Below are 24,219 nucleotides of genomic sequence, written 5' to 3'. Positions count from 1 at the left end.
TGTTACAGATGGGGAAACTGAGTCACCGAGCACTTAAAGGCATGGTGGGGCTGGGACTGGAGCAAGGTCTGGCTGGCCAGGGAGCCCAGGCCTTAGCCATGGCCTGTGCAGCCTTGAACTGACCCAGTCCCCTCCCCGCCTCTGCGGTCACGCCACTGTGTACCAGGCCTGCGCTGGGCCGCTTCCAGCTCCGGGCTCGCGGGGGGAGGGGTGACCTCCCGCCGCCACCGCGCCCGCCCTCCGAGAGCCTCGGCCAGGCCAGTCCCGCCCCCTGCAGCGGCCCAGCTGCAGCAGGCGGGGCGGGACAGCTATGGGGGCCCTGCCCTGGGGACTTGGGGAGGGGAAGCTAGGGGACAAGACCGGACACCCCCACGCACGTACACACACCTGTTGTCCAGGTGTGACCATGGCCTCAGGACCGCATCTCCTCACCGCTGCCCTCCCCGAGAGAGGCTGGGGGCGGGGCCGGCCCTGAGGGGCGGGGTCATACGGGCGGGGCGGGGCTACAGCTTGGGGCCGGGAGGCCGGGCAGCTGCTCGCGGAGGACGCACGGGCGGCGGGACGCTGGGACAGCAGCGGCCGGAGCGCGGGAGGCGAGTAGGACCCGGGGTCCGGTCGGGGTTCGAGTGTGGATCGGGGTTCGAGCGTGGTCCCTACCCCTCCCCCAACTCCGGGGCGTGACCTCGCAGGTCTTGACCAGCCGCTGCCTGCAACTCCACCATCTCAGCCCAAACTTTACTTACTTTTGAGTGTCTCGGTCCCTTCGTCTCTGCACCATTCTCATCTTTGACTCCCGTCCCTGCTTCTTTCCCGCAAGCCTGTCCTCCTCTTCCATCTGTATCTCTCGCCCTACCCCTTCGCCCCATCACTGCCTCCCCCTCTGTCCCTATTCTCCACCTCCACCCCCTCTCTACATATTCCCTTGCTCTTATCCCCTTCGCCCTGCGCGGCCAGGCCGGAGCCAGGCCCCAGGCGGCGGGAAGGCGACCGGGTGTCCGGCTGGGCTGGGCCGGGCCTTGCCCTGGCGGCTGGGCCGGCGTGGGGAGCGGCAGCTGTTTGCCATTAGCCGGGGTCCCCGCAGGCCCCGCCCCTCCCTGCACGGGTAGGGTTCTCCTCACCCTCAACTTCGGGGCGGGGAGAGAGGCGGGAAGACCCCAGAGACATTCAGGCCGGTCTGCAAGGGGAGCTCTAGGGAGAACCTGTCGGACATTGGGGCCCACCCTGATGACCCTGAGCTCCTTCCTTGAGCCCCCTACCTTGTCCCCTCTTTAAGTGTCCTAACTTTGACTCCATCTTGTGTCCACTCCCTGGTCCCCACGGGTTCCACCGGAGGAGAGGGGCCTCAGCCCTAGACATCTCCACCTCCAATCCCCTTTCTCCACCTGGAGTCACCTGACCTCACTGAGGAGGGTCAGATGGCTGGAGCCTCCCAGACCTCAGTCTCTGTCTTGGAAGTGGGGAGTGGGGGAGTCTGCTAGGCTTAGGTTCCGATCCAGGACCAGCCACTTCCCTGTCCAGTGACCCTGGTCAAGTCACTGCGCATTTCTGTGCCCCAAGATTCCCCATCTGTTCGTGTTGTCTGGTACCCGGATCATTATTGTGGTTATTACTATTGTTATTCACCTCATCCCTGTCTACCTGCAGGGGCCCCTACAGACTATTCCAGTCCTGCTCCCTGCCTCCAGTCTTGGGTCCCCAGAAATTTTTAACCTTGTTGTACAGGGGGTGAGTCTCCAGGCAGGTGGAGACTACTTGGACCTACTTTTGGACCGTGTGTTCCAGGCATTGCAAGACTGAGAAGTGAGGATAGAGACATGGAGACACAGGGAGAGAGAAGTAGAGAGAGAGAGACGCAGAGACATGGAGAGAGATAAAGCAAGACGCTAAGCAAGAGACACGTGGGGTGTGAGAGAAGGAACAGCTCGGCAGTCCCGCCTTCATGCCCAGCAGGTGCCCCACCTGGCCCATCCTCCCAGGTACCCACAGCTCTAGCACCAGCAGGCCAGAAAGGGTCCTCCCTGGTGGTGGGATGGGCCTAGGCCTCTGCAGCAGGGTAGCTGGAAGTCAGACTGCAGGAAGGACTGGCTAAGCTCAGGCAGAGTGTTTGGGATGAAAGGACCCTGGCTGGACTCCAGGGTTGGGTGGGTGAGTTAGTGAGAGGCCCTGATTGTCCCTCCCTTTTGCAGCCTCCAGGCACCCCCTCTTACTTCCTCCTCTCACCCCCATGACTTCCCGGGCCGCCTGGCTCTTGGGCACCCCCCTCCCCAGCCGGACATGGGGGGGCAGGAAGTTCTCGTGTAGCCCTGCAGTGAAACTGTTTATTTTTAGAGAAAATTGTTTCCATAAAGGGGAAAGGCTTTGCTCCTTACTGCCTCCCCACAATTTTCCCTATCCCTTCTACCCCAGTTGCCCTGACTCAGTTTTGTTTTGGGGTCCCCTACCCTAAGCTGTAGCCCTCTTTTTGTCTCTGGGTCTCCTCAGATCCTTGCAGGATAGCCACCGCCTGTTAGCACTCCAGCCCCCTACCCACATCAGTCCCCATCTGTCCCAATAGCCAGCGCCTGGCCTGGGCTGAGGGAAGGGGGTGCACGAAGGATGGGTCCTGTAGAGCTTGGGGCCCCTGGCCTGGGAGCCTTGTGGAGGCAGGGCTGTGAGAACAGCTGGAGCTTGTCCAGGGGCTGGACAGATGTGCGGGCAGGCTGTGAGGTTTGGTTTCTTTGTTTTAGACCACAGGGGGGCCCCCCCACTTCCCCCTCCACATCTTGGCTGGGTTTGCGCCTATGAGAGAGAGGGTCCTTACTTGAAGATCAGGGGTGTTGGGGAGGGTAGCTGTGGAGGGTGGTAGTCACATCTCCTCTCCCACCCCTGCAGACCCTCCTGACTCCGGTCTCCATCGCACCCTCTCCCCAGGTAAGCCTCAGCCTGTGCTGAAAGCAGTCTGACTCAGGGCCTCCCAGTGACTCTTGAGGAGCATCTGCAGAGGGGAGGATGGCCCAAGTCCTGCACGTGCCAGCCCCCTTTCCAGGTCAGACCTCTGGAGAGGAACAGGGCCCCTTGCCCAGGGGTTAGAGGGCAAGTGGTGGGGAGATGGACCTGTCCTGGAGACCTGAGGTGGGAGAGAGGGGTCTGGGGTTGGGGGGAAAGATAGGGCTCTACCTGTGATGGCCGGTGGGTGTGGGGTGGGGGTGGGATTAAGGGTGGAACACAGCCCTCCCTGAGGGCCTGCACGTAGCAACTTGGCTCTGCCCTGGAGGGTCTGAGAGGCAGACCCAGCCCTGTCCTGTGGGGTGGGGGTGGGGGATGGAGCAGACTGGAGACGCAGTTGAGGGCCCAGTGGGCTCTCATCCCTTGGGCTAATAAATCTTGACTCTCCTGGGGTATCCGTCGCTCCCGAACCCCCGCCCATGATACCAGTGATCAGAGGTACTAGCGTTGCTCCCTGCCCCAGGGACCTCCGGCCCGGCCTCCCCTCCCGGCTTCCCTGCCAAGGAGACCGACCCTCCCTACTCCGTGGAGACGCCCTATGGCTACCGCCTGGACCTGGACTTTCTCAAGTATGTGGATGATATTGAGAAGGGTCACACGCTGCGGCGTGTGGCCGTGCAGCGCCGGCCTCGCCTCGGCTCGCTACCCCGCGGCCCTGGCTCCTGGTGGACCTCCACCGAGTCACTGTGTTCCAACGCCAGCGGGGACAGCCGCCACTCTGCCTACTCCTACTGTGGCCGCGGCTTCTACCCGCAGTACGGTGCCCTGGAGGCCCGTGGCGGCTTCAATCCTCGGGTTGAACGCACCCTGCTGGACGCCAGGCGCCGCCTCGAGGACCAGGCGGCTGCTCCCACCGGCCTGGGCTCCCTCACCCCCAGCGCAGCCAGCTCCACCAACTCTCTGGTGGGCGTGGGGCTGCCGCCCCCGACACCCCGGGGCTCAGGAATGTCCACGCCAGTGCCACCCAGCGCCGGGCACCTGGCCCACGTTAGGGAGCAGATGGCGGGTGCCCTGCGGAAGCTGCGGCAGCTGGAGGAGCAGGTGAAGCTGATCCCTGTGCTCCAGGTGAAGCTGTCGGTGCTGCAGGAGGAGAAGCGGCAGCTCACAGTGCAGCTCAAGAGCCAGAAATTCCTGGGCCATACTTCAGGGGCCCGGGGCCGCAGTGAGCTTTGCCTTGACCTCCCGGAGGCTCCAGAGGACCCGGTAACACTGGAGACCCGGAGCGTAGGCACCTGGGTTCGTGAGCGGGACTTGGGTGTGCCCGATGGGGAGGTGGCCCTTGCTGCCAAGGTCGCGGTGTTGGAGACCCAGCTCAAGAAGGCGCTCCAGGAGCTGCAGGCAGCTCAGGCCCGACAGGCTGGCCCCCAGCCCGACCCCCAACCCCAGGCCTGGCCACCTACAGACAGCCCAGTTCGTGTGGACACCGTCAGGGTGGTAGAGGGGCCTCGGGAGGTGGAAGTGGCAGCCAGCACAGCTGCTGGGGCCCCTGCACAGCGGGCCCAGAATCTAGAGCCCTATGGGGCGGGGCTGCGGGCCCTGGCGACCTCTGGAGGAACAGAGAGCCGCTCTGTGTTCCGAAGCCATGAAGTGGTGGAGACAGTGCTGCCCTTGCCCGCTGCACCCACTGGCAACATCCACTTGGTGAAGAAGATCAGCATCACAGAGCGAAACTGCGATGGGGCAGCAGGTGAGCTGTAAGGGGCAGGGGAGGACAGGGGAGGGCTCCCCTTTGTTTGTCTGAACAGCAAGGTCTAGCCCCAGCCCTGGCCTTCCACCAGACAGATCACTCCCCCATCTGGGAGTCTCTGTCTCTTCATCTGCAAAAAGGGGGCAAAATTGTGCCACCAACTCAGTGCTATAGGGAATCATGCTGAAAAATTGGGTGTCTGTTAAATCAATGTTCTCATCTCTAGCACATCATAAGTGTCCAGAAAACAGAACATCTTACGGGGAGAGGATCCCCAAGACTGTTGGTTTGCTGAGCAAAACACCCACCCTGTTTATTCAGTAAGTGGCAGGAACCAATCTCAGACTGGTTTAAGCAATGAAAAGGAAATGTGTTGTTCATTTAACTTAGGGATAGCTTCAGGCATAGCTGGATCCTGGTGCTCTGGAATCTCTAACTTTCTCTTTCTCTTCCTCTGTACACCATGGAGGCTTCTCTCTCATCCCAGCAAAGGTGGCCCCACTTCTGTGGGAATCAGTACTTGCAGCTCTGAAAAGGGAGACCCCCCATTCCAAGTATTGCCAATAAAAATGCCACGGGGGGCAGTCATTGGCTGGCTTGGGTCATATGCCTGATGCTGATTTAATCACTGTGTGCCTCACTGCCTAGCCCCTGGGTGAAGGAGCCCCACCCAACTCCTGTATCCAAGTCCTGAGGGGTGCTCCCTGGAGAAATGCTGACTCCTCATGCCAAGAAAGGGGATGTGGGATGTACAGAATGACAGCTGCCCCACCACTGCCACTCTAAGGGCCCTGGGCGAAGCTGATAGAATGATTCATAATAATAACAGCTGTTCTTTATCAGACACCAGCCTGGTGCTGGGTGCTGTGCTCAAGTGTTTCACCCACAGAGGAGCTAAAGACAGGGAGCTGTGTAGCCAGGCAGCCTGGGTTGAAATTCCACTTCCCGCTGTGTGTCCCCAAGTGAGCAACTTCTCTCTGGGCCTCAGCCTCCCGATCTGTGAAATGCCACAATGACAGTCCCCACCTGTAGGATGCTTGTAAATTAGCACACTCAGTAAGTACTCAATCAGTGCTTGTTTCTGTGTCTGCTGATGATTTTCAGGTCAACTCCGTGTATAGTTGGGGAAACTGGGGCTTGGGGAGAAGCTGCACTTACCCTGTGCCACACAGCCGGGAAGTGGCCGAACCAGGATCAAGTCAAAGGTGGCCTGAACCTGCAGCAGGGATCAGAGATGGAGCTCGGGTTCTTACCCCAGCCTCAAATCTAAGGTGCCCAGAGCCTCGTGGTGGGACCGAGGGCACAGCTGGAGGGTGGGGACCCAGCTGTGTTTTCTTGCTTTTCCATGTTGTTCCTGGCCAGCTCTGGGCACCACCCTTCTGTTCTGTATCTATTCCAAACATCCAGCCATGCAACTCTGGCCTCCAGCCAGGGGTCCTGCTTGGCCCAGCCTTGGGATCTCTGAGAGGCAGCCTCCATTCCAGACGTGCCTCCTGGGGCAGCCATAGGGCCTCCTGCCTTCAGGACACAAAGACATAGCGATGTCCCCACCCTAAGCAAAGTGCCTCCCCCACAGTTCTTCTTTGTGTCTCACTTAATTCCATCTTGCTGCAGCCAGCCCCAATGTGCTAATTTATTTCAATGTCTGCTCATTCAGCAAATGTTTATGGAGTGCCTGTAATGTACCAAACTCTTCTAGGCACTGGGGACACAGCAGTGCACAAACCAGACAAAAAGGCCCCTGCAATAAACAAGTAAAACACCGCAATAAATAAGAAATATAATTTCAGAGAATATGTGTTTGAAGCAGATACATATTCGATGGGGTGGTGGCCTGGGATCCAATTTGGTTTCCCTGCTCCCTAACTCTGTGCCCTTGAGCAATTTTTTAATCTGTTTCTCATTTGCAAATTGGGGGTCCTGACATCCCAATGTCACCAGATTAATGTGAGGCTTAAGTGTGTCAATTCATATTAAGTGTTCAACATGGCACCAGACACATAGTGGGTGATCACGGGTTAGCTATCGACTCTGAACCACGATGTGAAAGGAAAGGAGCAGCCAGGTGGCAAAGAGGTGGAAAGAAGAATGTTCTGGGAGGCAGGCACAGCAGGCGGGAAGGCCCTGAGGTGAGGGCAGGCATGGGTGCATCCACAATGTTAAACAAACTGGGATTGGATAGGGCCAGCAAAGCAAGGTCCAGGATAGCCTGAGCAGCAGGGGTGGGTCCTACAGGGTTCGCAGACTGGGGAGGAGCAATATAGGAAATAAAATGAAATACCAGGAGGATTTGACAAGCGTTTGGATCATGTATTTGCTTAGGTGAGTCAGCTCAATGCGCGGTACAGAGAGGGCTTCCTAGAGGAGGAGGCATGGAGGAACCCAGCCTCTCTGCCATGTAGAATTTACTCACTGTGGTTGAAGGGGAGGGACGGTGAGTGGCAGTCTTCCCCTTGGGCTGGGAAAGGCAGGTAGGGAAGAGGCCTAGAGAACCCCAAAGTCCTGTCCCCCAGCCTGGCAAAGTCACCACAAAGCAATCAGCGGAAGAAGGGGCAGCGAGGCACTTGTATCCCTGGGGCCTCTCCCAGGCTTAGAAACTTCCGCTACTCTTGTTCGAAACCTATTGCTATGAAAGCAATTCCTATTCTTTGTGGAAGCTTTGGGAAGTACAGAAAAATCTAGAATGCAAAATAAAACCCCATAAACCTCCTACCGCCAAAACACAGCTGCCACCAACACTTCTGCTTCTTTCCTTCTGAGTTTTTTAACACAGAAAATAATATGTATTTTTCAACTTTGGCAATGCAGAGGTGGTGGAATTTGTCATTTCTCTTTATTTTAAAAGCATTTAGGCAGCCCTTGCTATAGACCAGGGCATTATTTGACTCTTTTTTCATATTTTATGTAATTCATTTAACCCCCCAGCACCTCTGTGAGGTGGGGTGGTGTTTTTAATCCCCGTGTTATAGATGAAGAAACTGAGGCACAGGCAGGTTAAGGGAGTTGCCCACAGTTCTCAAAGTCAAGATTTATAATTCCTTTGATTTTGATTTAACATTATCGCAGGGACATTTTCTCGTGTTATTAAGAATTCTTGCCCTGGCTGGTGTAGCTCAGTGGATTAAGTGCTGGCCTGTGACAAAAGAGTCGCTGGTTCAATTCCCGGTCGGGCACATGCCTGGGTTGCAGGCCAGGTACCCAGTGGGGCACATGCAAGAGGCAACCACACAATGTTTCTCTCCCAGTCTTTCTCCTTCCCTTTCTCTCTGTCTAAAAATAAATAAATACAATCTTTAAAAAAAAAAAAAAAGAATTCTTGGGGTGTGCTGTTTATTTTTGAACAGCCACATCATTCTTTACACTCAGGGGTGCCATGTAGACCTCCTTAAAGGAACCCTTCATGTCCAGGGATCTGTTTTTTCAGCACAGGTTTCTGAAAGGGCATTTTGAATACCTTGATGTCTGCTGCCAAATTGCTTTACACCCCCATGGCTTCAACTCCTTCAACTCCCTTCCAGCATTGGGTGTGGGTGGCTGAGTAATTTATATTTTTAACAATTTCTTTGATTTTATTTATTTGTTTTTAGAGAGGAGGGAGAGAAACATTGATAACATCAATGGGTTGTCTCTTTCACACCCCCAACTGGGGACTTGACCTGCAACCCAGGCTTGTGCCCTGACTGGGAATCGAACCAACAGCCTTTCAGTTTTCAGGCTGGCATTCAATCCATTGAGCCACACCAGCCAGGGCTGACAATTTCGTTTAGACTTAGGGACCCAAACCTGAGTCAGTGACATTTCTTCTGCCATGGTAACCAAACTGCTATTGTTTTAACTTTACCTTTGTTTCACCTTCTTCTCCACCCTCTATGATGAGGATCAGTAAGTATTTTCAGCTTCGCGGGCCACATGATCTCTGTTGCAATGACTCAGTTCTGCTTAGTTCTTCCCCCCTCCTCCAGCTTTATTAAGGTATATTATATACGAAAAATGTAGATTTTTAATGCATACCTTTTGATGAACTTGCAGCCTCAATTCTGCCTTCATAGCATGCAAGCAGACCTAAGTAATACGGGTATTAGTGAACAGACGTGGCTCTGTGCCAAGAAAGCTTCATGTGTCGACACTGAAATGTCAATTTCATATAATTTCCATGTGTCCCAAATAGAATCCTTCTTTTAATTGTTTTTCCAACCATTTAAAAATGTAAAAACTGCCCTCAAGCCATAGTTGGCTAATGTCTGCCCTATGTCATTCACTCACACCCATCACAGATTTCCACCCGCACCCCACTTAGTATCATTCCTGGCAATCCACCTTCCAGAAGCTTATTTAGACATTTGAGTGTCCTTGAAAAACATGCCCTATGCGTGTTTAATTTCCTAAAATGGTATTGTGCTTCAGGAAAAAAAAACATTTTTTCCTCTGTACACACTATTTTTGAACTTTCCTGATGTTTATAAATCTGGTTTGTCACTTCTAATGCCCTAGTGTGTGCCACACTTTTCCTATCCGATCCCCGTCTTGGAGGGCCCCCCCGGGCTACTTCCAGCTCCTGCCACTGTGAACAGTGCTGGGACCATCCTCCCCTGTTCCCTCCAGCGGGTTCACTGGGCCACAGGACATGCAGAGTTCCCGGAGTTCTGTCTGGTCCTCTCTGGAAAAGCTGTCCCTGCGCACACTCGCACCAGCCACACTCGGTCTGAGACGCCCGTTTCTCCACATTCCCCCCAGTGCACAGTTTTACATGTTTCCAATGTTTTGCCCATCTGCTAGTACAAAGTGGTATCTCCTTGTTTTCGTTTGCATTTCTTTGATTTCTGATGAGGTTGGGCGTCACCATATATATTTGATAAGATTCCTCTGTGGCTCGCTTTTTGTTGCCTTTGTCCTTTTTGCTTTGATCGGTTTTGAGAAGTTCCTGGCATGTCCCAGAATAGGAGTGATGAACTTGGGCCTGTGGGCCAAATCCAGCCCGCTACCTGTTTTTATATGGCTCACAGGCTAAGGATGGTTTTTATGTTTTTAAATGGTTGAACAAATAGGAAATAAAGAGTAACGTTTTGTGACATGAGCAAAATTATATGAAATTAAAGTTGATAAGAACACAGCCATGCCTATTCATTTACATACTGGATAGAGCTGCTTTTGCACTATTTTTGACTGAGACCTTACGGCCTACATAGCAAAAAATATTTACTGCCTGGCCCTTTAGAGAAAAAGTTTGTTGACTCTTTTTTTTTTTAAGATTTTATTTATTTTTAGAGAACAGGAGGGAGGGAGAAAGAGAGGGAGAAAAACATCAATGCATAGTTGCCTCTCATGCTCCCCATACTGGGGACCTGGCCCGCAACCCAGGCATGAGTCCTGACTGGGAATCGAACCGGAGACCCTGTGGTTTGTAGACCGGCACTCAGTCCACTGAGCCACATCTGCCAGGGCAAAGTTTGTTGACTCTTGTTCTAGAAGATTATCACTTCCAGTCTATTCTTCTATTGATTAACTTTGTCTATGAGTCTTTTGGTATTTTTATTGTTGGTTTGTTTTTATCAAATAGAAATCTTATGTATATATCTCGAAATGCTTGCCACAATACGTTTCGTTAACATCTATCACCTTACAGAGAGTTACAGTTGTTTTTTTCTTGTGATGAGGATGTTTAAGATCTACTCTGTTAGCAGCTTTCAAATATACAGCACAGTATCATGAACTAGAGTCACCATGCTGGACATTACACCCCAGGACTGATTTATCTTTAAAAAAAAAAAAGGAAGTTCATACCTTTTGACCCCCTTCATGCATTCCCTGCCCCCAACCCTGGCAACTACTGATCTGCTCTCTTTATCTGAGTTCAGTTTTGTTAGATCCCACAAATAAGTGAAATCACTTTGTATTTTTCATATGTGGTCTGTGTTTTGAGGAATTTTTTTTGTATTTGCAGTTTCATTTGTTGAGTTTTTCTTTCCCCATTACAGTTGTCATTTAATGTTATATTAGTTTCAGGTGTACCGCGTAGTTAGCCATTGAGGAATTTTTAAAGGAATCTTGCCCCTTCCTGAGGCCCCCGATATTCTACATTTTCTTCCTGTGGCTTTGTAGTTGTACCTTCATATCGTTCCTTCAGAGTTTATCTTCTGTGTAAGGCCTGGGGTAGGGTTCCAGCTTGATTTTTTTTTCTTGGCTAGAGTAATCTGCTTTCCCAACGCCACACCGCAGAGCCCACCCTTACCCACTGGTTTGTGGAAACCACTCTGTCTTCTCTCCAGGTCCCTGGGAGGCTCGCTCTCCTCCGTTCCTTTGGCCCGTCTCCTGTTGTAACAATACCCCACTGTTCGGACGGCTCTGGCTTTGGAATATGTTTTACGCTCCTAGGCTGGGTTCCCCATCTCTGCCCATTGTTGTAAAATTGTCTGAGTTAGTCATGGATTTTAGTTTTTCCGTATAAACTTTGCTATCAGTTTGCCCCGTCTCCCAGTGAAATAATAGCAATAAATATCATCATTTTTATGACTGTTATTGTTATTTTAGCATTGTAGTGTCTGACCTTGACCTCACACTGGAAGGAGCCACCCAAGCTTTTGAAGGCAGTGCCTGCTTTTCCCTGGGGGCAGAATGGGCCATGGTGCTACTCCATTTTATGTTTTTCATTTTTTTTTTAAATCGTGCTGAAACCCATATGACATAAAATTTACTATCAGCCATTTTTAAGTGTCCAGATCAGTGGCATTCAGCAGCCACATTTTATGTGCAGCCACCGTCACCACCCATCACCACCCGTCCCCAGAACTTTTCCATCTTCCCGGACTGAACCTCTGTCCCCAGTGAACACCTGGCTCCCCTGCCCTCCCCCGGCTCCCACCGTTCTGCTTCCTGTCTCTGTGGGTCTGACTGCTCTAGGGACCTCCTGTACGTGGGATCACACAGGGTTTATCCTGTTGTGCCCGGTTTATGTCACTCAGCAAAATATTGCTTTACCTGATCTTTTTGACCCTCCCAGGTGTTCAGATCCGGGGCGTGAGTGTGGGGCACACAGGGGCTGTGAACTGGCCATCTGCCTCCTGACTTGCTTCACTCGGCCGCAAACTGTTTTTGTTTGTTTCATGTGGATTTTTTGACGAGGTTTCCTTAAAAAAATCAGAGGTTCACGTAAAAACCAGCTCTGGAATGGGCCCAGCCCCAGCCACGCCCTGGGCTGGAGTGCTGTTGGCGCATTTGTGGCCAAGTGTCTCCTCTTTCCTATGTGCTCGTCCCAAGTATTTACTCCCTGTTCTTGAGCTGAGTGCTGCCTAGGGACTTGAGGAAGTAGTTACTGTGTATGTCAAGAAAAGTTTTCACTGTTAAAAAGAATTCAGATGGATTGCTCTTTGGAGTCCATGGCCAGTGGCAGGAAGGAGACTTCCTGGGGAAGCGGGACAAGGAAGCCACACGTGGCGTAGGGGGCCCCGAACTGTTCCAAGACTTGGACAGCCACTCAGTGGCGACTGGGCTTTTGTTCCTCGTTCCAGGCTGGTGATCTGGGGCTGGAGCTCCCTGCCAGCTGCATTCCCAGATGGACAGTGGGCACCCTCTGGGCCTGGCGCCCACAGTGTCACCTTTGTCCTTAGACCAAGCAAGGTGGGTTTTCTAAAAAGCTGTGATAACGCATAACATAAAACTTCCCATTTTAATCGTTTTCAAGTGGCCAGTTCAGTGGCATTCCGCACGTTCACACTGTTGTGCAGCTGTGACCAACACCCACCTCCAAAACCTTTTCATCGTCCCACAGGGAAACTCTGCCTGGTGGTGTTTTAATTGTCATTTTCCAGTAGCTCTATTGTTTCCTTTTCCTTTTTAGTAAAGTAACACCTGCTGAAAATTAAGTAAAGGAGGAGAAAAAGTGCCCTGACTGGTGTGGCTTAGTGGATTGAGCACCAGCCTGTGAACCAAAGGGTCGCTGTTTTGATTCCCAGTCAGAGCACATGCCTGGGTTGCAGGCCAGGTCCCCAGTAGAGAGCATGTGAGAAGCAACCACACATTGATGTTTCTCTTCTCCCTCCTTTTCTATAGCATAATCCTGCTTTAAAAAAATAAACACAATATTAAGTCTCATTAAAATATCATTTACAATTCTCTTGAATTAACAGATGATTTAAAAAAATTTTTTTTTATTGGTTGATTTTAGAGAGAGAAAGAGGAAGGGAGAGAGAACAAACAAGGGACATTGACTTGCTGTTCCACTTACTCACATATTCATTCATTGCTTCTTGTGTGTGCCCTGACCAGAGATGGAACCACAACCTTGGCATATCTGAGATGATGCTATAACCAGCTGAGCTACCAAACCAGGGTTTAGCAGATGCTTCCTGTGCACTCTCGAAGTACAGGCGTTGTTCTAAGCTCTCCATCCCACCTTACTGTCTTGAGCCTGCATGAGACGCCAGGAAGCAGGAATATCGTGCTCCTGAGGCACTGAGAGGTTAAGCGAGTTGCCTGAGGTCCCACAGCTCGCTCCTAGAAGACGTGATTCCCTGCGATGACCGCCAGACTCAGCTGTGAACAAGCTTGGTTTCCAGACGATACTTAATATGTTGTCGGAGAGGCATGAGCCAGCATTGTGGGGTCACAGGGTCTCCCTGTCCCTGACCGGCATGGGGCAGGGAACAAACCAGGGTTGGAATCAGATTCTGCTGCTCAGTCGCTGGGCAACCCTCTGGGGCCTCAATTTGCTCATCTGTAATAATCCAACTTCTCCTCATGGGCTGGAGAGATTTGATGAAATCATGTAAGAATTAGCCCTCAGAGCCCCTGACTCTGGGAGACAGTTATTATCACTGGTTTTGCTTTGCTGTTATTACCTACAGTGAGTGCCTCTTTCCTGCGCCTTCAGGTCTCCCCCAGGCTCCTGCAGAGTCATCCTCGGCAGCCTCCCTGGCACAGCCCAAGAAGAATGCAGGCTGGGTGCCCACTGGCGACACTACCAATAGGGAGCCCACCAGGCAAGCAGCCCCACACGAGTCAGAGGAGGCCAGAAATGGAGGTAAGTGGGGGTGGCCGCCGAGAGGGATGGAGCACTAGAGGCCCAGGCACGGGGTCTGGCTTTAGGATACCCTGGTAACGCCACCCCTCCCCTCAGGTGGGCTCCAGGAAGGCATGCGGTCCATCATGAAGCGGAAAGAGGAGCCTGCAGAGCCCGAGGCCCACCAGCGGAGCCTCCAGTGCGTGGGAGTCAATGGAGGGTGAGAGGAGCCCCCACCCACTCCCCAGCTTCCACGCCCCTGTTTGTTCCAAGAACGTACCAAAGACCTGGTCTCAGCCCCTCATTTTGATTCATTCGTTTAACTAAAGCACAATAGACAGATGAAGAATCTGAGGCACAACAAGGCTGAGTGCCTCGCTGGAGCTTACCTGGTGATCAGCAATCAACCTTGGTGCCCTGGCTCCAGAGCTGGTGCTGTAAGGACTGCACTGCATTACCCCTTGGAAGGTGCCGGACTCAGCTCCCTGCCCTGATGAAGTGGCCAGGCCCAGGCCGGCCAGGCCGCAGACCCTGATGGGCAGTTGCAGCAAGGTGGTTGGAGCAATGATTGATGGGGACACTCAGGCCATGTGTGATCTTAGGCATGGATGCCTGCCAGGAAGTCACTGAAGGAGGGGGACGTGTGCTGCAGGACAGCAAGAGCTAGCAAAGGGAAGAGGGGGGTGAGGGGGCTTTCCTGCTGGGGCACACAGCCTGCATAAGAGCTCAGAAGTGAGAGGAAGCAGAGTGACATGGAACCTCAAGTGCCAGGTAACTTAGACTTCCTCCAGAGGAAGCAAGAAGCACGAGGGTCCCATCTGAGGTGGGGTGAGAGTCTGAATCAGTAACATCTGTGTAAGCAGCAAAGCATGGGAGAGGAACCAAAGGGTAGAAGGGAAAAGCAGGCCCTCCCACCCCCGCCTCCCCCACAGTGTGATCTCAGGCACAGCTAGTGTTTAGTGAGCACTTACTCTGTGCCAGGCACTGTAAGCCACATTCCTGCAGATCTATGAGGTCCATACTGACATTAACCCCATTTAACAGATGAGGAAACCGAGGTCCAGTAGTCAAGCCCCATGCCCCTCCTCCACCCCACCCCATCCCTGTCCCACCTACAGCATCTCTCCCAACCTGCCCATCCCCCTTCCCCAGGTGTGAGTCCTCATCTGAGGACTCCAGCACAGCAGAGAACTTCTCGGACAATGAGAGCACAGAGAACGAGGCCCCAGAGCCCAAGGCGAGTGTGCCGAGTGCGGTCGAAGCTCCCCGACTCAGGCCCATGGGGACACCAGTGACCAAGAATACCCGGGAGGAGTGCCATCTATCTCGAGAGTCTCAGCACGTGCCTACAGCTGAGGGGGCATCAGGATCAAATGTGGAGGAGGAGATCCGGTCAGTTGTCTGTGTGGGAGGCAGGGCCAGGGTTGTGTATGGGATAACCTCAAATCCTATCATCCAAGCCTTTTGCATGAACATCCTATCAGTCATGCACACCTTAGTCTAAACTAGCAGAGAAGACCTTTCTCCTTCTGAGTATCTTGAAGGTCTAAAGACTGATGAAGGGCCAGTGGAGGCAGTTTGGGCTATTGGGTTAAGATTTAGGGGGCAGGTAAAGCCCTTAAGCTACACATATTTTGGGGACATTTTTGCCCCAGCTGTTCATTCTATTTATTCCTTTTTTTCCTTGATGAAAAATCTGACATTGGGAAAAGATGTTCCATCTGCTCATGACCACATGAAGTAAACTAGCCTGTGCATCCCCTTTCCCTTGTAGTCTGCTCCTCATGTCTGCCACATGAGGTATACAGTATTACAAAAGTCTGTTCCTGGGGAAGGGGGCCTCTGAGGCCCCACCACTCAGGTGAGCCCTGGCGGGCCTGGGTGAGTGCCACGGTGGAGCCCACAGAGGCCCTCTTGGAGAGCTCCAGCCAGGTATGGTAAGTCAGGGAAACCAGAGGGCTGAAATAAACTGCCTCTCCCTGGCAGGATGGAGCTGAGCCCTGACCTCATCTCAGCCTGCCTGGCCCTGGAAAAGTACCTGGACAACCCCAACGCCCTCACCGAGCGGGAGCTGGTACGGCGGGGCCTTGGGGCTGGGAGGGTCCTCCTTCCCCTGCACCCTGGCTTCTCCTCATCTGCAGTGCCTCCCTGTGCAAGCCGTAGGGGCCCTGGGAGTTCAGGGGAGTGTGCTTGAGTCGTGGTTCTAGAGAGGGGTCCGGGCTGTGGGGAAGGGCCCAAGGATGATTACCTGCTGGCAAACCTGGCTTTGGTCCTGGTTCTTCGGGGGCTTGAGGGAAGGGGCTACCCTAGTTCCCTGTCCCAGTGTCCGCACTTGTCCATGAAGGCCATATCCAGGATGGAGACCTCAAAACGTCTGGCAGATCTTGGATTACAGTGTCTACACCTCCCTCTAGGGTCCTTGTCTGAGATAGGGATACGCTTTACTCCAGGGACCTGTCTGGGTGGGGTGCCCATGCTCCCCCTCAAGACTTGGGTTCAGGATAGGGGTATCCACACTCCCCTTCTGTGGCTTAGCCCTGGAGAGGGTGAGCTACCAGCCACCCTCACACTGCTCTCTTCTCTGACCTGCATCCAGAAAGTGGCCTACACCACGGTGCTTCAGGAGTGGCTGCGTCTGGCCTGCCGCAGCGATGCCCACCCTGAGCTTGTGCGGCGCCACCTGGTCACATTCCGGGCCATGTCTTCACGGCTGCTGGACTATGTGGTCAACATCGCCGACAGCAACGGCAATACCGCGCTGCACTATTCCGTGTCGCACGCCAACTTCCCGGTGGTGCGGCAACTGCTGGACAGCGGTAGGCCCAGCCGGGCAGGGCGAAGGGCTTGGGGGAGCGGGCCAGCTGCCACCTCAGTTTGGTGGTCTGATGGGGGAGATGCAAGCCCTCCCTACAGCCCCAGAATTCTGGAAAGGGCAGCCATGATCTTGTGGAGAACATGCAGCCCTTCCACCGTCTACATGGACCCCTGTATAATGGAGTCACACCTCCGGAACCCTAGGCTGCGGGATAGACAGTCTGAGGCTTGGAAAGAAGCTGTGGTTCTCAGTTCAACAGGAAAATGTTTTCCTTTCCCAGGTCTGCCTGGGAAGACACAGACTCCTAGTCTGATGAAGGAGGTGGAGCCCACAATCTGATGGAGGAGACTTAGGCCATGGGAAGGGGACTGGCTGTTCAGATTAATGAGGGAGACACAGCTCCTACTCTCAGCCCTAAATGTGGGTGCCAGTGTCAGGGCCCCATTCTGATGGAGGAGTGGAATGGGTCCACTTATAAGTGGAGTGGGCCCATTCAGAGGAGCCACGCACCTCCAGGGTGTCAGAGTGGAGACGGACACCCTGGGGCAGAACGACGTCCTCAGTCTGAGAGAAGGGAAGAATTAGGCTACACCCAGACTGATGGAGGCGACGTGATGCCCAGTGCTCATTACAGCAGAGTGAAACAAAGCTCTCAGTCTGATAGCAGAGATGTGGCCTGGTCCCTGGGGACCCTCCCCCAGCCTGGAGGCAGGCCTGGCCGGCACCAGCGTGGTCTGAGGGCTCATGTTCCCCTCCCTCCTCCCCACAGGCGTCTGCCAGGTGGACAAGCAGAACCGTGCTGGCTACAGCCCCATCATGCTCACGGCCCTGGCCACGCTGAAGAACCAGGATGACATGGAGACTCTCCTGCAGCTCTTACGGCTTGGAGATGTAAATGCCAAAGCCAGCCAGGTACGGGACTTTGGAGCTACAAACGTGGGCAGCCCTTCCCATGTACTCAGTCCTGGCTGTGCACCAAGCCCAAACACGATCTTGTTCCATGCCCAGGGCAGAGTCCCCACCCCACAGGCAAGGACACTGAGGCTCAGAGAAGCAGAGTCATTTCCTCAAGGTCAGATTAGAGGAGGGGGGATTCGAACCAAGGGGTTCTAGCTCCAGAGCCCTGTTCTTACGACCTGCCCTCCAGGCTGCCTCTGATGCAGGACCTTCTGGTGGAAACAGGTGGGGGCTGGGAGAGGACAAGGGGATCCTTTGTAACCTGACACCGTCCCACACGCCACTTGGTAATTCATTGGGCAGCAAGTGCTGCCAGGGCTCAAACGGTGGGCAAGCAGGCACAGTCCCCACACTCCTGAAACTCATTAGCCAGCTGGGGGCTCGGGGAGCCACTAGCATTTCAGGCAGCACGAGGTTCATTGTGCAGTTGGACTCGGGCTGCCAGAAGCCACTAGAGGCGTTTCATCCGGGCACTGGCTCGGCCCACTCTCTGATTTGAAATCTCCCTTCAGCTGCACTGGGGAGCAGAAGGTGGGAGACTAGGACAGCAACAGGCTTGTGGAGCAGGGCAGCCAGGACCCAGTGGGGACGGCGCAGAGCAGAGGGGATTGCAACGGCACAAACGCAGTGAGGAAGGAAGCGGGGCTCTGCAGTGGTGCATGAGGGCAGCAGAACCTGCTTGCCTTTCTTACTGATTTCATTGTTTTAAGTAAAAATGGTTTTTTAGTGGTTTACTTTTTTTAATTGAGGTGAAATTCACATAACACTAATCCTTTTAAAGTGCACAATTCAGTGCCTTTTAGCACATTTACAGTGGTATGCATCCGGCCCCTGTATCTGCTTCCAGAACATTCCCACCGCCCCCAAAGGAAACCCTGCGCCCGTGAGCAGTCACACCCCACCCCCCACCCCCAGCCCCTGGCAGCCACCAGTCTGCCTTCTGCCTCCATGGATTTCCCTGTTGTGGGCATTTCATGCAGACAGAGTCAAGTAGCGGGTGTCCTTAGTGTCCGTCGTCTTCCACTTCCTGAGCATAGTGTTTCCAAGGCTCACCCATGGTGCGGTACGCGTTAGTCCCTCGCTGGTTTTAAGGCTGAAGAACATTCTGTAGTATGAATTTACCAGTTTGTCCATCTGTTCATCTACTGATGAACACCGATTTAATTTTTACTGAGGTTCAACTGACATACAGAAAAGTATACAAACCTTAGCTCGATAAATTTTTACATACGTTTACACCTGTGAGTTAGGCACTTGCTTTAGGTGGGCGTGGGGGTGAAGAGGCAAGTGGCTTCTCCCTGAGGAGGAGACGTTGAAGTGGAGACCTAAGGGGTGCGAATGAGACAGCAGGTGGGGGAGGGACCGGCGAGTGTGAAGGCCGGTGTGGGGAAGAAGGCCGGTGTGGGGAGGACGGTCTGAGTCACAGAAGTAGGCCAGCGAGGGGCGGTGCTGTTAGCATCAGACCACTCGGGAACCGCGAAAGGTCCCCGAGCCGGGGTGACATACCTCGGGGCTGCGTGGTTCATCAGCCTGTTCCCTGCCCTGCCCAGGCAGGGCAGACAGCCCTGATGCTGGCGGTCAGCCACGGTCGGGTGGACGTGGTCAAAGCTCTGCTGGCCTGCGAGGCGGACGTCAATGTGCAGGACGATGACGGCTCCACGGCCCTCATGTGTGCCTGCGAGCACGGCCACAAGGAGATCACGGGGCTGCTGCTGGCCGTGCCCAGCTGCGACATCTCGCTCACTGACCGCGTGAGTCCACACTCGGGTGCCCCTCGGGGAGGGCGAGAGCTCATTGCCGGATGTCGTGATAGCAACGATGCTTTACAGGATGGGAGCACAGCTTTGATGGTGGCCTTGGACGCAGGGCAGAGTGAAATTGCATCCATGCTGTACTCCCGCATGAACATCAAGTGCTCGGTGAGTGTCAGCCCTGGCAGGGCAGGGGCGGGGGGCTCTGGGAGGGGGCAGTTGTCCATGAAGAGCTGATGGTGTACAGGTCCGAGCCAGCGACTTAATAGTTATCTGCTTGTTGAACCTTCATGGTGCCCCCGAGGAAATGAGTCACAGAGAGCTGAGACGACATGGTCACAGTCAGCCTAACAGTATTTGAACCCAGATCTTTCTGGTTCCAGATGCGTATTCTTAGTCACCACTTACTCATTTGAGAAATATGTGCAGAGCACCGACTGTCTCTGGCCCTATTCTCAGCCCTGGCTGTCACAAAACAGAACAGAACAAAACAGAAGTTTCTGCCCTCGCAGAGCAGACATTCTAATAAAAGACAAAATAAGCAGATTATTGTGTCATAGCCAGAGGGTGGTAAGTGCTAGGAAGGAATATAAAACAGGATATGAGGGACAGTGAGTGACAGATGAAGCAGTGACATTTGAGCCAGCACTTGAGGAAGTATGGGAGCACGTTATGCGGCTCTGCAGGCAGCAGGAACAAACAGTGCAAAGGCCCTGAGGCAGGCGCATTCCTGGTGTGTCTGAGGGAGGAGATGAGGGTAGGGAGGTGACGCCACAGATCACGCAGGGCCTTGTGGGCTGCAGCAAGGACTTTGGCATTTACTTAAAGCCTGTCAGGGTATTAAAGGTCTTGCGAAGTCTCACTATAAAGAAGCCTAATCGATCTGGGTTTAACCCAGCATTTCTCGTATTTAACTGCAGTAATCTAGATTTTGAAAAAATCTTGCCTGTTAGCTAAGCACTCTCTGGAAGCATAATAGAAGGATAATATTGATACTAGCTGTGTCCTAAGTGCCCGATGGAGGAAAAGCCCTTCCAGTCTGATGGGAGAAACAGGGGCCTCAGAGGCCTCCAGAGTGATCACCTGGTCTGACAGAGGAGACGGGCCCTGCCATTCTGATGGGGGTGACAGGCGCACTCCCTGTAGGTCCTCAAAACAATCCTCATGTGTGATGGAGGAGACAGTACACTAAGTGCCTACTGGGTGTGATTTCTTGAACCTTCCACCATAATCCAGTTTGTTTGCATTAAGTACTATTATTATTTGCTTTTTCAGGTGGGGAAGCTAAGGCTTAGAATGGTTACATTCCTGGTTCAAGGTCTCACAGCCAGGAAGGTGCAGAAGCCCTGGGGTCTGTCTGCCTCCAGACCTTGGGCAGGAGCCTTGCTGCCCTCTCCTCCTCACCCCCACCTTACACTTGCCCTGGCTTCCCCGAGGCACATGTGGGGCCGGGTTCAAGGGGGGCATGGTGGGTGTGGACCACAGCAATTCACCAAATGGTCCAAAAGAGGGAAGGTGGCAGTCATATGCTGTCCCTCTCCGCCTGCCTCCCAGGTTCTTCTGAGGTTCCAAGTGGTTCTGGCTTTAGGATATCTGGGCCTCAGTGGTGATGCTCAGGGTCACCTAGAGGTCAGCTTTGGACCTCGGTTTTGAACCTCAACTGGAAGATGGGGGTGATGGGGCTGGTGATGTTGTGCTCTCTGATCTGTGCTGCTGCCCCCAGGGACTCCAGTCTTCCATCCTTGTCTGCCTGGACCACTGCCATTGCCTCTGCCCTTGGCCCCCCAACCCCTGGCTCCCACTCTTACTGCCCCCTCCAGTCTGGTCTCCTCACAGAAGCCACGGGTCCTTGTGGACCCCCGAGTCAGAGCACCTCTACTCACAGCCCACTGTGGCTCCCGCCGGGCCCTGTAAACTGCCCTCACCTCCACCCCACTGTCTGTCCTCTCCCCTTGCTCCCTAAGCTCCAGCCACGCCAGCCAGTCACTCGCTGCTCCGCTTCAAGGCCTTGGCACTGTCTCTGGCCGCTGCTGAAATGCCCTGCTCTGCCCCCTTGGCTGGCCCCTCAGCATAATTCAGCTCAGAAATCCCCCTCCCTGACCACCCGCTGTCCACTTGCAGTCCATTCCGTCCCTTACCCCTGATGAAAATCCCCTGCTGCATTTATTTATCTGCTGCTTTGAGGCATCTCCCCCACAACGTCACCTCCTTGCAGCCAAGGGGTCCCAGCCTCTGGTTCACTCACCACAGCCACGGGGCTAGCCAGCGGAGCCAGTGCCTCGGAGGCAAGGATGCCCAACAAGGAATTCTGCTTCTCATTTCAGTTCGCCCCGATGTCAGATGATGAAAGTCCTGCATCATCCTCGGCAGAAGAGTAGCCGTGAGGGGGAACCTGAGGTGCCTACCTTCAAGGGCCGCTCAGCCCCAGAGCGAACCGTCCCTCCTCCCCTCTTCTTCGTCCCTGGTCCCCTCCCTGGCCAGCCCCCACTCGTACCCACCAAGGCCTAAGTCTCAAAGGCAAGTGGGTTTTTCTTCTGCTTCCCACAGGAGTCCCCAACAGTGACAAGACTGCAGCTTAAAGTGGGTTTTTCCCAGTACCCCAGTTCAAAGCAGCCACAGTGCAGACCGAAGCTCCATTCTCATATAAAGTGGCGCCAGCGGCTGATGCTGGGGCGTGGCTCCATGGGGAGCACTGAGAACAATCAACTGGCAGTGATGGATGGGGGGGAGGGGAGAATGTTGTGTTTTTGAATCATCGTCGGGGAAGGAGGGAAATCGTATTACTTGTTGCCAAATTTGAAAGTCACTGGAATTGCATATTTTCATTTTAATCGTGAATGCTGTTAAGCATGGGTGGCGTCTGGAGTGGCTTAACGCCCCCCTTCCCGCCCACATTTAATTGTCTGGTATATAACAGCTTTTTGTCCACTCCCCACAACGGCTTTCTTTGGGGGAATTTTGGTGTCCTCACAGAACAGATTCTGTCCGTGTCACCTGGAGTAGGAAAACTAGTCTTTCCCGCTTGCTTGCTGCCACTGCCCATGTCGCCCCCATTCAAGTGGCGGCAGGGGCCTCAGGACCCAGCAGCTGAGGTGTGTGAGCTGAGATGTGTGAGCAGTTCACGTCAAGAAGTCACCCCCAAAACCAGCCCTCCCTGCACGGAGGCCTCAGCAAACATTAATTTTCCTAGAAAATCCCGCAGACCTGGAGACACAGGCAATGAATCTTGTTTCCAGAGCGGCTGCTGAGTCCCTGGGCTTAGAACCCGGGTTACAGGCCGTCCTTATCCTCCCCAGACTCCAGAATTCCTCTCTTCAAAGGAAAGAACACAGGCCACGTGCTTGTTGGCAGAGCACGGGGCCAGCTCCAGAAACCCCATGTGTGCACGATTAAAAGTTGGCTGCCCCCGGAGGGCTCCCAGCACAAACTTAAAGAGGCAGGGCTTTGCCGAAAACCAAACAAGGGCCAGCTGGGTTATTTTTTTTTTTTTAACCTAAGGGCTTTCCGGAGCTGCCTGGAGCAGAGCCTGCTGGAAATAGGGCTCGCCAGACACTCACAGTTTCCTTAATGGCCTGTTTTGTCCCCAGAATCTCAACATAGTTCTCTTTCCTGTTCCTTCCCTTTGTGAACCAAAAAAAGAAAAGGGATTGGTTCCAATCCTGAAAAAGTGCCTTTGTGCAGGGGAGTAAGACCCCTAGTTGATAGGTGTCCTGCCCTCTCTGTCCAGCTCTCAGCTCTGCCTCCAGGGTGGGAGCCAGACCACAGGAGGACAGATCTGGCCCGAGTGCTCACACTGGCCTCTCTCCTACAGAAGTGGTTTTCTTGGCCGAATGGAAACTGGCTTGCTTTGATTTTGATTGAAGGAGTCAAAATCTTTGACTTTGTACCTAAGACAAAAGAGCTTGGATGGTTAAAGGGGGGAGACACTCCAGTGTGTGTGTGTGTGTATGAGTGTGCATGTGTAAGTTGGAGAGAAAGCAAAGCCAAAGCTGCCAGAGGATGACCACTGGTGTCTGATGGGAGGCTGCAGCCTTGGGCAGCTTTAGGAAGCGGTACGGACCTGTGTGCCTGGGTGTCCTGGCCTGGAGCAGGGTGGGGGGGAGGGGTGTTTATTTTAAGCTTCTAGAAACAGCTCATTGACACACCACCCCCTGCACCGATAAATCCATATTTATCCGTGTGTTCTCCTCTCCCCTGGTACCCACTGGGCTCGGCGTGGTAGGCTACGGGTGTTCTTTGTCCTCATTCTCTTCTCACGTGTATTCATGGCCTTGACTTTCCAACCACGGTACGTCCATGCAGACAGTATTACACTTAAGTGAAGTATTCCCTTTTGTAACCATTTTTTAGAAGGTAAAGGAATTTAATAAAGCTGCCTTATAATAATGCCGAAATCTGTCTGATCTTGGTCTTTGTCTGATCTTTTTCTGATTCCTCTTTAAGCTTTAAAATAGATACCCTTTTTAGAATGTACTTACTTTGAATTTCAAAACTACAAAGAAGTGACAAGACTGTAAAATAAACTGCCTTATGCTCTGTCCTAGACCAGCAGTGTCCCATTCTGTGGCCAGTAGACATACGTGTCTATTTCCATTGAAATGTAAACTAATTAACTTGTTCCTGGTGTCATTAACCAGGGCTGGTGGCTATGGTATTGGGCTCCAGGGGTAGAAAACATTGCCACTGTGGCAGAAAGTTCTAACAAACACCTGCAGTGAAGACGTCAAAGAAAATCTTTGCAGGTTATTTTTTCCTCATGATGGAATAATGCATAGCGATGGTAAAAGGCAAAATGCAGACAATACAGGAATGTTTGGCAGAGTGGAGGGTGCCATGGTAGCACTTAGTATAAACACCCACCATTGCCGACACTCGGGAGTACCTCCTGCCAAAGCTTTTTCTAATAGGTTGGGTCTTAAAATGTTCTGCTGTTTTATTTTTCGAGGTATAGTATACATACATTTTATGCACAAGTCAGTACAAACGTGTACAGCTCCACAGCTTTTCACAAATAACTCCCTCAGTCACC

The 24,219-nt window shown here is 53.3% G+C and overlaps 1 protein-coding gene across 7 annotated transcripts; it reads left to right on the top strand.

Moving 5' to 3' along the window:
* The first annotated feature begins 491 nt into the window (after nucleotides 1-491).
* KANK2 (KN motif and ankyrin repeat domains 2) lies at nucleotides 492-23,584 on the top strand. 7 transcript variants are annotated; one of them, XM_071219196.1, is made up of 14 exons: nucleotides 492-593; nucleotides 1,783-1,976; nucleotides 2,872-2,910; nucleotides 3,449-4,672; nucleotides 13,539-13,688; nucleotides 13,785-13,887; nucleotides 14,820-15,059; nucleotides 15,654-15,741; nucleotides 16,264-16,483; nucleotides 17,252-17,394; nucleotides 18,990-19,190; nucleotides 19,269-19,358; nucleotides 21,515-21,587; nucleotides 21,738-23,584. In XM_071219196.1, the coding sequence occupies exons 2-13, from the start codon at nucleotides 1,940-1,942 to the stop codon at nucleotides 21,566-21,568; spliced, it is 2,589 nt and encodes an 862-aa protein (XP_071075297.1). In that variant the 5' UTR covers nucleotides 492-593; nucleotides 1,783-1,939; the 3' UTR covers nucleotides 21,569-21,587; nucleotides 21,738-23,584. The 7 variants fall into 7 exon arrangements, with proteins under 7 accessions (XP_071075297.1, XP_071075299.1, XP_071075296.1 ...); XM_071219198.1 differs by lacking the exon at nucleotides 2,872-2,910 and adding an exon at nucleotides 2,911-3,025 and having other exon boundaries at nucleotides 21,515-23,584; XM_071219195.1 differs by having other exon boundaries at nucleotides 21,515-23,584.
* The last annotated feature ends 635 nt before the right edge of the window (nucleotides 23,585-24,219 follow it).

The sequence above is a fragment of the Desmodus rotundus genome, chromosome 9, assembly GCF_022682495.2.
Source record: "Desmodus rotundus isolate HL8 chromosome 9, HLdesRot8A.1, whole genome shotgun sequence".
Lineage (NCBI taxonomy): Eukaryota > Metazoa > Chordata > Mammalia > Chiroptera > Phyllostomidae > Desmodus > Desmodus rotundus.
The sequence above is the reverse complement of the archived record's forward strand: the minus strand, read 5'-3'. Positions and strand labels throughout refer to the sequence as shown.